Here is a 13,035-nt window from a genome sequence, read left to right on the forward strand (position 1 = left end):
TTTGTAAAGAGTCTGTTTCTTTGGATCTCTTGTTACAGAGGCATATCCCCTTTATATAGTTCACATCTGTTGTTCTTCAAGCCATCATCCAGAGGTCAAGAGAAAGGAGTGATGAAATTAACTCGCATTGTTTGAGTATTTAATCAATTTGCATAGTTTTTACTACTCTGTTTTTCAAGTCAACAAGTTACAGGGTCCCACCTATATATCTATATCCCTCAAAGATAGCAGACAATGAGCTTACCGCAAACAGCAACTCCAGAGTCACATTCAGGCTAGTACAAACAATAGTCTGTGTCTCTTGATCAACCAAAGAAAGACAAATTCAAAAGTCAACATAAAGATAAAAACATATGTCTCCTGTCCTACTGAATTTACGTTTGGATAATTAATATTATATGCTGTGTTGTCACAGCAAGGTTTTACAGATACGCAGCACTTGTCAGAATATACTACTAGAAGTTGTCTATTACTTGAAACGTGCATTTGGAAATGGTGTAAGTCAATGGGCCAAGCCCTCTACAAAGCTTTTTTCATCCTGGTAATCACAGGATTTGCTAATGTGATCCTCTGATATATCGGAACATCTTTATACTTAGATACTGCCATTACATGTCAACTAGTCAGTGTCCAGTTAATCACTACTTTCTTTGTGACAGGGTGTACATATTTTTGCAGCTTACCACACTTGCATGTATTGTGCTTCTTTGGTTCTGTGATAATGAATGTATGTGCCATCTTGTGCTTCAGGTCTGGAGGCAGATGCTGCACATGGGGGTAAAGCCAGATGTAAACACCTATAACCTGCTTATTCGTGCCTCCCGAGATTGTGGAATTGGAGATGCAGCGGAAGCCCTGCATTTACTCACACAGCCTATGGATCTGGCAACCCTGACTATAAGTGCAGGCAAAGAGGAGCAACTCAAGAAAAGCCCGCAACGCCAGAAAAGCAAGGATAGTCCTGAAGAGATGGGGCAGCAGATGCTCCTGGACGATTCCTCAATTACCAGTGGCAACTATAACACAGCTGTGGACTTGGCAGACTCACAGACCCTGGCCGTGGTGAGTAAGGCTGACCATTTTCCCAGCGTGCCCTCTTTTGATGCCAGTAATGGGCCAAACCTATTGGACCTGTCTATAAATACAGGAAAAATAGTTTCACTTGCAAATGTCAATACCCCATCCGACAGATTGGCTCTGATTGGCGACTTGGGAGGCATTCTTCAGAAGATGAAAGAAGACAACGTCTGTCCTACAATAAAAACTTTCACGCTGCTAGCGGAAGTGGTGAGACCAGAAGTGGGCTCAGAATCTGCCGTCCTGGCCATCATGGATGCCTATGGAGTACGGCCCGATCTCACCTTTTTTAACACTTTGGTGTTGAAGAGGAGTAAAACTCTGAATCTGCAGTCGGCTTTGGTAAGGGAATGTTTAGAAGTAATTTAAATGTTAAAAATACATCATAAGATGGTTATCTCCATTTGTGAGAAAAGCCACGATATCTCACAATAAAGAGGCTGCCGTAGGTGCCCGATGTTAAAGCATTGTCGGGCGTTTTATATTTTTTTTTACTATTGCTTAATAACGATCTAAAAATAATGTTCCAACCAATTCATGTAGAATCGACACTTAGATATCTGCCTATTTGTTCCTATCCTTACAAAGTAATGGGGCAGATTTACTATTGTTAAGATACCTTCACTTTGGCAAGAATTGTCACATCTAGTTTTAGATCTATACGTTATGGCCCTTGGCTCATTATTCTCTTTGCACCTTTCTTTTGGAATAAAAGTTTGGACTTTTAGGATTTTTTACACATTTTAGGCATTTCTAATTTTTGAAAAAAAATGCTACTGTTGAATTGGGGCATACAGTGATAGAAACATAGAAACATTTTGTGGCCCATGCAGCCAGGAGACATGAGTTAACATGAAAAAAGGCATGGCTTTGGAGAAGGGGCATGGCTTTTGGAGAAGGAGCATGGTTTTGGAGAAGGGGCATGGCTTTGGAGAAGGAGCATGGCTTTGAAGAAGGGGCATGGCTTTGGAGAAGGGGCATGGCTTTGGAGAAGGGGTATGGCTTTGGAGAAGGGACATGGCTTCAGCATGTGCTGAATTGCTTGAAAATTAGGGGGCAAAAAAGTGGTGCAGAGTAAGCCAGCAAATTTTTTTGACCTTCTAGTCTAATTCTGCAAAATCTAAATAATGACTTTTAGGTTTCATTCACACGTCCTTTTTTAACCACGTACGTGGAAAAACGGCACTGGTGTCATCAGAGTTTTGTTGCATAGATTACATAGGAAAGTGTACCTGGCCCTTTATTAGTTTTTTTTTGCTTATGGATGACAAATGAACGACTGTACGGATCAAAAATGGCCTTTGTTTTCCTGAGCGGTAAGCAGCCAATTATTCATGCATTGAGGTTGTGTGAATTTGCGCTTAGACAGGGAGCTGTGCACTGAGCCTGTATAGAGGCGTTTTGTGTGCTGCCGCCAAAATACAAAGATCAGTTGGACGCAGCCATATTTTATGTGTGAATACTATTTAATACAGATTTTGGCATTTCCCTTTTTTTGAAAATATGTTGAGCCTCATTCATAAACATATTTTTTGACTAAACGGAGAGAGATACCCATAATAACCAATCGGAGCTCTTCTTTTATTTCCCTGGAAAAGTGAAAACTGGCGTCTGGTTGGCTGCTGTGGGGAACCCTGAGACATTCGGAAACCTCGTGCCGATTCTTTCACAATTGATGTCACGTTCTAAAAACTGATCGTCTGAACGGTTTCTTACAGGAGCTGCTTCCTATGATGGCACAGAGAGGAATTTCGCCAAACATCCATACCTTCTGCAATCTCGCTAGGGCATGCCTTAAAGAAAAAGATGGTTTACAGCTCCTGGAAGACATGGCGGTAATAACATACTGCTAGTTTACATTGTTTATTCAGTGTATTGGGTTATTTTTTTATTCTTACTTGATAAAGTCTAGAAAACAATAGAATTTTTAACTGATTTGCCTTTTGGTATAAAACAAGTCAAAAGTCTTCTTGCACATCTGATCGGTCCCTTGTCTTACAGATTTGTGGATTCCGTCCAAATGTCAATGTATATAGCACATTGATTAATGCGGCCGTAAAGAGGTTAGATTACGTCTACTTAACCAATCTTCTGCGCGACATGAGGAACAGAAATGTGGCTCCTAATGAAGTGGTGATCCGTCAGCTGGAGTTTGCAGCACAGTACCCGCCAAACTTTGATAAAGTGAGTATACAAGCTGATAAAACCAATAATGTTGGAGGCTGGTGAAGAGGAGGGAATTGGCCTCCATGTAGGGAAAAATGTGTTGTTTTTTTTTTATCAACATGGAAACTTGTGTTTGGTAAAAAAAAATCCTCCAAACCATACTCCATCAGCCAAGAAGGCCAGTAAAACTAGTAATACCTTAGAAACGAGTGACTCCTCCATAAATGCAGTTTTTTCATATACGGCAGATGAACTTAGTTCTATCTGCAAGAGATCATGCAAGCCAGCTGCTCAAGGGAGGAGACCGAAGGTAATTGTCTCTTGGGTGCTGACTCCCAGTAAGGCAGGCACCTTCCTAACATGATTAATCAGGAGATTAACCCTATGTTTGCAGACTAATAGCATTATCTGAAAGGTTCCCTTTTAAAGTGACTAGGAATTTGTATATAGCAAAAAATATATAACCAGGTGGCGGAATAAAGCGGCTGTCCAACTCTGAGTCCTATATTTAGACACCTGCAGATTCTCACTGAATGGATCAGGTATATGACATATACAGGTGCTTCTCACCAGGGCTGTGGAGTCGGTAAGCCACAGTTGCGACTCCGACTCCTGGATTTTATCAGGCTCCGACTCCGACTCCTTCATAAATGGCCAATTCATAACAACAAATTTACTGTTGTAAAATATTAAACATCGTGCTTATTCAGTTTCTCACCATCATATAAGTAATCAGACCACTTAGAGCAAAAACTACATTTATTAGAATACAATTAGAATATAGCAAATAACTTTTATAAACTTTTCTAAACTGTAAGTAAATATGCAATAAACACTTTTATGCAGTTAATAAGAAGAAATCTATAAATTTGTCCTCAGAAAAAGTATTGCCTCTGTCAGATCCTCCTTCATGGATGCCCTCAAATCTGATCTAATTATTTTGAGAGCAGAGAACAACCTCTCTACACTAACTTGTGTTGGTGGCAAAGCACTAACCACTCGGGCAACATCTCTGACAATGTCAGGATACAGAGGAATCGCTTGTTGCACTGTTATTTTTGATGAACGGTCAAATTTCTCAATTTCTTTTAGTGCACATGAAAAATTCTGCTGAAATGTACTGGCTGTGTTCCTTGATGGGGATGACTCTTCTTCTATGCGGGAACGCTTTGCACGGTCCTTGTGATCCAAATATTTTTCGAAATTAAATTCTTCATCTGTTGATGATGAGGGTGAAGATGTGGCAGGACGACCAAATTCTTCTTGTTCCTCCTGACTGTTCTGCAACCAATTCATCCTTACTGCTATTTCAAACAGAGCTTCTTTTCCTTTACTTAGCTGTTGATCATCTAGAAGAATCCGATGCATTGGGTCTACATAAACAGCTGCCAAAAGAATGTTATTTTGTAATAGTAGCTCCTCTCTCCGTTTCATTGATGTAGCAATGCCACTTGCAATTAACCCTCCTCTTTGGGACAGGCGAAACATCAGGTTCTTCCACTCCTTTAAGAAAATACCTGGAGATAAGTCCTCTGCTTGTAATTTTTTAGTCACTGTAAATGGGTGCTCTAGCAATTTTTCCAGCTCAGTCACCTGATTCCACTGACTTTCATTTAGCGTCAGTTGAGGGTTAGCCATGTCTACAAGAAAGGTTTTCAGTTCAACCAAAGCTGAATCATTAAGTAAGTACTGCCCCATCGTGTGGCTTGATCAATAATTGCCCCTTTTCCAGCACGTCTCTTCAAAATTGAGTCAACTTTAGGGGTTCTGGCAACAGTAGCCAATTTTCTCACCTTGCCAATCAGTGCAGCAACATGTCCTTCTTGCAGACTGCCTCTTATAGCCAGCTGTAGCGTATGCACAACACAGCGCATGTGATGAATGAAAGAACATATTGACACAGTTTCAACAAGATCATCTAAACTATCATGTTGCTGTTCATCTGAAGCAACTTCAGTTTGCTCCTCAGTTACAATACTGTGTTCCTCTATTTCAAACATTTCTGTGTCTGTGGACCCAGAATGTTCTTCTAGCTGCTGGTCACCATCATTACTCTCATTCATTAGCTTAATATTACTTATATTTGAAGCATTGTCAGTTACGACAGAAAGAACTTGCTCTTTTTTAAGTTCATAGTCTTGCAGAACCTTTTCCGCCAAGACCTGGAGTAACTCACTGGTGTCATGAGCTTTGGTGTCTTTTACTGCCAATGTCTTGGTAACTATTTCATTTTTGTTACAAACAAATCGGACATTGATGGCAAAATAGTTCACTCTGTGACGTGTGCAGGCATCCATTTTAAGAAACAGAAAGCGTCCCTTGAGAGTTTTTTTAAGTTCTTCCTTTTGTTTAAAAGCTTCTTCGATTACTAATTTTCTAATACTCTCTCTCTCCAGAGAAACACCAAGCTTGCGGGCCATTTCCCCATTCAGACACATAAAAGCTGGTCGTGAAAATAATGAAATAGGCACACTATCCTTTACAACAAGCTCTATGATCTGTTTTTTAAATGTATCTACTGTCATTGTCACAGTAACTTTGTCACTGACAAAATATCTTGCAACTGATGGCTGCAAAGTTCTCTGCTCCTTTGTTTGGCTGGAAGAGCTGGGCACTGGTTCATTGGTTTGGATGCAGTCTTTCTCATCCACTGCTTTCAGTACTTCTGGATGAAAGCGCTGTAAATGTCTCTTTAGATTAGAAGCTCTGGTTGGAGCATTTTTATCTTTGCCTGAATATGCACTCATCTTGGCTTCACAGCATTTGTTTTCGTCTGGATCATTTGTCATACACTGACAGATATAATATTTTTTTTTTATCTTGAGTGATGGTGAAATGTTCAAATACAGCTGATTTAATGTGATGCTTCTTTGACATTCTCAGGTTTTTAATTCTGTATTCACAATCCAAATGACAATTGTTTTTCCTAAAAAACAATTGTACAAAATTATTGCCAGGTCGTACAACTGATATAGTGGTCAGTAATACTGTTATTATTCCTCATGTACTCACAGTTAACTGATGCAAAGTTTGTTGAAAGGATAATACTTCTTACAGTCTTCCTCTTCTGAGTAGCAGGCAGCTGTGCGATGCTTGGAAGACGCACACCTAGTATGATCTAGTCTAGAGGAGGAGCTTTACTACTAAGAATTTGCAACACATTTTCACTTTCAGTTTCATACATTGTAAGTAGGGGGTTGGGGCAGCATGAGGTTAACCAAGTATAAGATTAGATAAGGGCAGTGGAGAACAGTGACACACAAGAAGTAAGAAATGTCTCTATCTCCAGCAGAACTGCTTATCACTGTTGTTCATAGTTTGATAGAACATATATATTTGAGTAACATTTATAAAATTCATATGAAAGTTCAATTATGAAATAATACATTTTTTTTTAAAGCTGGAGTCGGTACATTTCTACCGACTCCAACCAAAACTAACTCAGACTCCACGACTCCGACTCCACAGCCCTGCTTCTCACAAAATTAGAATATCATCAAAACGTTAATTTATTTCAGTTCTTCAATACAAAAAGTGAAACTCATATATTATAGAGTCATTACAGACAGTGATCTATTTCACGTGTTTATTTCTGTTAATGTTGATGATTATGGCTTACAGCCAATGAAAACCAAAAGTCATTATCTCAGTAAACTAGAATACTTTATAACACCAGCTTGAAAAATGATTTTAAAATCCGAAATGTTGGCCAACTGAAATGTATGTTCAGCAAATGCAGTCAATACTTGGTCGGGGCTCCTTTTGCATCAATTACTGCATCAATGTGGTGTGGCATGGAGGTGATCAGCCTGTGGCACTGCTGAGGTGTTATAGAAGCCCAGGTTGCTTTGATAGCAGCCTTCAGGTCATCTGCATGGTTGGGTCTGGTGTCTCATCTTCCTCTTGACAGTACCCCATAGATTCTAGATGGGGTTAAGGTCAGACGAGTTTGCTGGCCAATCAAGCACAGTGATACTGTTGTTTGTAAACCAGGTATTGGTACTTTTGGCAGTGTGGACAGGTGCCAAGTCCTGCTGGAGAATGAAATTTCCATCTCTAAAAGCTTGTTGGCAGAGGGAAGCATGAAGTGCTCTAAAGTTTCCTGGTAGATGGCTGCTCTTACTTTGGTCTTGATAAAACACAGTGGACCTACACCAGCAGATGACATGGCTCCCCAAACCATCACTGATTGTGGAAACTTCACACTAGACCTCAAGCAGCTTGGATTGTGGCCTGTCCACTCTTCCTCCAGACTCTGGGACCTTGATTTCCAAATGAAATGCAAAATTTACTTTCATCTGAAAACAACACCTTGGACCAATGAGCAACAGTCCAGTTATTCTCCTTGGCCCAGGTAAGACGCTTCTGGCGTTGTCTATTGGTCCTGAGTGGCTTGACACAAGGATTATGACACTTGTAGCCCATGTCCTGGACACATCTGTGTGTGGTGGCTCTTGAAGCAATGACTCCAGTAGCAGGCCACTCCTTGTGAATCTCCCACAAATTTTTGAATGGCCTTTCCTTAACAATCCTTCCAAGGCTGCGGTTTACCCGAGTTGCTTGTGAACCTTTTTCTACCACACTTTTTCCTTCCACTCGACTTTCCATTAATCTGCTTGTATCCAGCACTCTGTGAACAGCCAGATTCTTTAGCAATAACCTTTGGTGGCTTACCCCCTTTGTGGAGTGGGTCAGTGACTGCCTTCTGGACATCTGTCAAGTGAACAGTCTTCTCCATGATTGTGGAGCTTACTGAAACAGACTAAAGGACCTTTTTAAACGCTCAGGAAGGCTTTGCAAGTGTTTTTTTGTTAATTAATCTAATTTACTGAGATAATGAGTTTTGAGTTTTCATTGGCTGTAAGCCATAATCATCAACATTAACAGAAATAAATACATGAAATAGATCACTCAGTCTGTAATGACTCCATATAATAGATGAGATTCACTTTTTTGTATTGAAGAGCTGAAATTAACTTTTTGATGATACTCTAATTTTGTGGGAAGCACCTGTACATGCAAAGATGGTGCTGGCTGTATTCTACAGCTGACATCTGCCTCTAAGTATTAGTTCACACAAAGTTTTTTTTTTTTTGTTACTTTTTTTCTTCAGGTGTTTTTTTGAGCGGGCCCGCATTGCAAACCTCCTGAAAAAGCGCTCAGAAAATACTTGAAAGAATCTTCCAAATTTTTTTTTTTCATATCGTAAAACCACTTTTTAGTTAATATGTTCAGGCTTTTGAGCGTCTTTTAACCACTTCAGGTTTCTAAAAACATCAAGTGGTTAAAAGAAGTGAGAAGGATGTTCTTCAGGCATTTCTCCTTCGTCTCATTGGGGGACACAGAGACTGTGGGTGTGTGCTACTGCCGTCTGGAGGCTGACACTAGGCATACAAAAAACAAGTTAGCTCCTCCTCCACCGCATACACCCTCGCCCCTATAGCGGGCGGAAACCAGTTTTTTGCTTAGTGTCTTTGGAGGCACACGCAGTCTGGTTTCTCCAGACTAGGTTTCTTTTTCGGTTCTCACTATGAAGAGGAGATAGGGGCGACGGATCCTATAGAAAGGGTCCGATCTCCCCAAACCATCAACGGGCGAGCACGCACCGAGGGACACCTCTGGGACTTTTCCCCAGACATCTATTTTTCGTGTTTGTTATTTTTTGAAGACGAGAAGGGGCAACGCATCCTATAGAAAGGATCCGATTTCCCCAAACCAGCAACGGGCGACTACGTGCGAGAGTCCCTCCACGTCTCCTCTCCCGCGACGTGGGACACTATGCCAGACTTAGCCCTGTCCACCCCTAGGTATGGAAACCATGGGCTTGCACACGGGCACAAGACTAGTCTGTGCGCCCCCACTGCTCCACCAACGCTTGACGGCGGTGCTGCACGGCGGCGGACGGTCCCTCTCCTCGCCCCTACAGGGCAGACGGAGTTAGGGTGCCTGCACCGTCCAAGAAGGAGACTAGCAGGTGCGGAGGGCCCTGGGCGCAGAGTCAGGTGGACCACCCCCCCCAAATCCCCCCCCAATACCTGGGGCAGAGCGGGCAGTGGCTGCACAGGAGGTTGAGGAGAGGACGTCGCTGTGGCCCGGCGTTTGGACCCCAGGTGGGTAGCGCCATTAATTTAGCCCGCGGCTTCGGCCTAGGCCGCGGGCGGAAGTGGGCGGCAGCGCTCCGGCCGCGTCTTAGGCGGCGTCGCTTCAGGCGCCCCCCATCCCCGGTATCGGCGTTACAGGATCCGGGACGTGGGGTATCGTAATTTAGGCCGCGGCTCCGGCCTAGTCCGCTGGCGGAAGTCCCGCCCTCAGTGCGGCTTCCGTCGGCGTCACTTCCGGCGCCGCCCCCCTCCTGGCAGGGCGGGCGCCGGATAAAATGGAGTCCCCGACGGCAGTCCGGGGTAGGCCGCAGGAAGCGCAGCTTACCGCACAAAGCGCGGCAGTCCCCGGAGACCGCCACCAACGCAGCTGGAGGGGCCTCCCATGGCAGGAGCCGGGAAGGGGTAAGTGTGACCCCGGCCTGAAGGCCACGCTAGGGCATATAGGGCTCCCCTCTCCTCCGCATTCGCGAACGCGCCCAGGAGCCCTCCCCCGCAGCAGAGCCCAGGGGTCCGGAACCCCCAGAGTGGGCGGTATCCATCTCTCGGTCTATGGTATCATTAACAAAGGCAATTGAGACCCTTCAGGCCCCAGATAGGGGTAGAGATGACGGCTCGCCTGGTTGGGAGGGTTCTGCCTCCTCACATGAGCCGCCGGCCTGCAGGGGCCGCACTCTCTCTAGGCAGGCACATAGGAAGAGAACCCATACTGTGTCGCCAGGCCCCTCCGGTGCTTCAGCATCTGCGAGTGTGGCATCACGCTCGCCGTCACCCCTTTCAGGGAGCGAGCAGAGCTCAGTAGAGGATGTGGAAGAATCCTTGGACCTGGACACCCCAGGGTGCCGGGAGACGGTGGACAGTCTCATTGAGGCTGTCAACCAGACTCTGGGTATTGATGATGAGGTCACCCTAACCGCAGGGCATAAGGTGTCTTTTAAAAAGGCCCGGAAGCCGCGGAGAGTGTTCAGCACTCATCCTGAGTTCGAGGATATAGTGCAGCGGCACCGGGAACGGCCAGACAAGCGTTTTTCAGGACAGAAGACGCTAGGATCAAGATATCCATTTGCGCCAGAGCTCTGTAAAAAATGGGCAGAGTCTCCGGCGGTGGATCCCCCGGTATCCCGCCTGGCCTCGAGATCCCTGTTATCAGTGCCTAGTGGTTCGGCCATCAAGGACCCCACGGATCGGCTCATAGAGGGATTAGCGCGCTCGGTGTACGAAGCATCTGGATCAGCGCTCTTCCCTTCCTTTGAGGCAACATGGGTAGCCAAAGCCATGATGTCCTGGTCGGACTCTTTAAATGAGATCCTGCAGGATAGGGAGTTGCCAGCAGAGGTGGCCGAGATAACAAGTCAGATCGCAATGGCGGGTGACTATCTAATTAATGCATCCTTGGATGCAGCTAATAGCGCAGCACTTGCAGCAGCAAACGCAATCGCCATTAGGAGAGCCTTGTGGTTAAGGCTGTGGCGGGCTGATTCGGTGTCTAAAAAATCCTTGACTTCCCTGCCCTTTCAGGGTAACCGACTATTTGGGGAAGAATTGGATAGACTAATTTAGGACGCAACAGGGGGTAAAAGTAGTTTTCTCCCACAACAGAAAACAAGGACGCCATTTCGTCAGCCTCAGGCGCGTTTTCGGGCATTTCGCGCACCCGCGTGGACGGCAACGGCCAGTACCCCCGCTCCTGCGCGCTATAACCATGACAAAGAGCGTCAGGTCACCTACAGGACCAACCCACTGGGTAGGATGCGAGGGCGTCCGCCCAGATCAAGGGGGGCCAGGTCCCAGAGGCCCTCTACAAAATTACTCGAGAAGTGCGGTACCCGAGGACAGCAGGATTGGCGGTCGTCTGCAACGGTTCTGTCACATATGGGCTGCGGTGGCACGCGACGCATGGGTGACGGAGCTGATATCTTCCGGGTACAAGATAGAGTTTATAAAACGTCCGCCAACACGATTTTTTCCCTCCCGGCTTCCCAAGTCAAGATCTCGGGCAGAGGCGTTACGGGGGGCCATCGAAGTGCTGCAGCACAAAGGGGTCATCGTTCTGGTGCCAAGGAGCGAAAGAACCCAAGGGTTTTATTCCAACCTGTTCGCAGTGCCCAAAAAGGATGGAGCGGTAAGGCCGGTTCTGGACCTAAAGCTACTAAACAGGTTCATCAGGGTCAGGCATTTTCGCATGGAGTCCCTCCGGTCGGTTATATCCTCCATGGAGAAGGGAGAATACCTGGCCTCAATCGATGTTCAGGATGCTTATTTACACATCCCTATTTTTCCCCCGCATCAGAGATTCCTACGGTTTGCGGTCGAGGGACGGCACTTCCAGTTTGTGGCGCTGCCTTTCGGTTTGGCCACGGCCCCCAGAATATTCATGAAGGTGATGGCGGTCGCCATGGCCACTCTTCACTCCCGGGGCATTGTGGTGTTGCCATACCTGGACGACCTTCTGGTAAAGGGCCCGTCCCGTCCAGCGTGCGAGGAGAGTGTCACCATCACACTGGATACCTTGTCTCGTCTAGGATGGATGATCAACAGGAAGAAATCATTCCTCACGCCGGCCCAGAGGATTGTTTTCCTAGGGATGAAATTCGATACCTCCCAGGGATTGGTAATTCTCCCTCAGGACAAGGCTCGGGCACTCCGACAGGGAGCTCGAAGACTTCAACAGCCAGGCCTCCATACTATCCGATTCGGGATGGGGGTCCTGGGCAGGATGGTGGCAGCGATGGAAGCAATCCCGTTTGCTCAGTTTCATCTCCGCCCCCTGCAGCATGCCCTGTTAGCGGCTTGGGACAGGAGCCCGTTCTCACTCGATCACCCGTGCAGGTTGTCCTCTCAGGTCCGACAGACTCTTCAATGGTGGACACGCGATCGGTCGCTTCTGCAGGGAAAGCCCTTTCCTCCGGATCATTGGTTAGTGATCACGACCGATGCGAGTCTCTCCGGTTGGGGAGCAATCTTCCGCCACCACACGGCACAGGGGCAGTGGTCGCCTCAGGAAGCTCATCTCCCTATCAATCTGTTGGAGATTCGAGCAATACGGTTGGCCTTGCAGCAGTTCAAACACGTGCTAGCAGGATACCCGATTCGGATTCAGTCGGACAACGCCACGGCAGTGGCGTACATGAATCACCAGGGGGACACACGCAGCAGGGCAACCATGCGCGAGGTGGGACATGTGCTCCGCTGGGCCGAGAGGAGCCACTCGATCTCAGCGGTTCACATTCCAGGCGTCGAGAATAGGGCAGCGGATTTCCTAAGCCGCCAGGACATCACGGCCGGGGAGTGGTCACTACATCCCGAGGTGTTCCAGCAGATTTGCCAGCGCTGGGGAACACCAGATGTGGACTTGATGGCCTCCAGGAAGAACGCCAAAGTGGGCGTGTTTGTCGCCCGGTCTCAGGATCCGCAAGCAATCGCAGCGGACGCATTGGTGATACCCTGGAACCAATTTCGGCTCCCATACTTGTTCCCGCCGCTGCCACTTCTCCCCAGGGTTATCAGGAAGATCAAGACAGAGGGGGTTCCGGCAATTCTGCTGGCCCCGGATTGGCCCCGACGGGCATGGTACGCGGATCTGGTACAGCTCATCGCAGACGTACCATGGCGGCTACCGGAACGACCAGATTTACTGTCCCAGGGACCGATCTGCCACCCGAACTTAGGGGCCCTGCGTTTGACGGCGTGGCCA

The 13,035-nt window shown here is 46.3% G+C and overlaps 1 protein-coding gene across 5 annotated transcripts in view; it reads left to right on the top strand.

The window, feature by feature from the left end:
* Positions 1–13,035, top strand: part of PTCD1 (pentatricopeptide repeat domain 1) — a 116,386-nt gene that overhangs the window by 98,510 nt on the left and 4,841 nt on the right. For all 5 annotated transcript variants that reach the window (XM_073546682.1, XM_073546684.1, XM_073546685.1 and 2 more), the window contains exons 6-8: positions 751–1,419; positions 2,796–2,912; positions 3,079–3,261. In XM_073546682.1, coding sequence (XP_073402783.1) covers positions 751–1,419; positions 2,796–2,912; positions 3,079–3,261 — 969 coding nt within the window. The remainder of the gene's footprint in view (positions 1–750; positions 1,420–2,795; positions 2,913–3,078; positions 3,262–13,035) is intronic.

This window comes from Dendrobates tinctorius, unplaced genomic scaffold (genome assembly GCF_039654945.1).
Source record: "Dendrobates tinctorius isolate UK_male_01 unplaced genomic scaffold, ASM3965494v1 ptg000150l, whole genome shotgun sequence".
In the NCBI taxonomy this organism is placed as follows: Eukaryota; Metazoa; Chordata; class Amphibia; order Anura; family Dendrobatidae; genus Dendrobates; species Dendrobates tinctorius.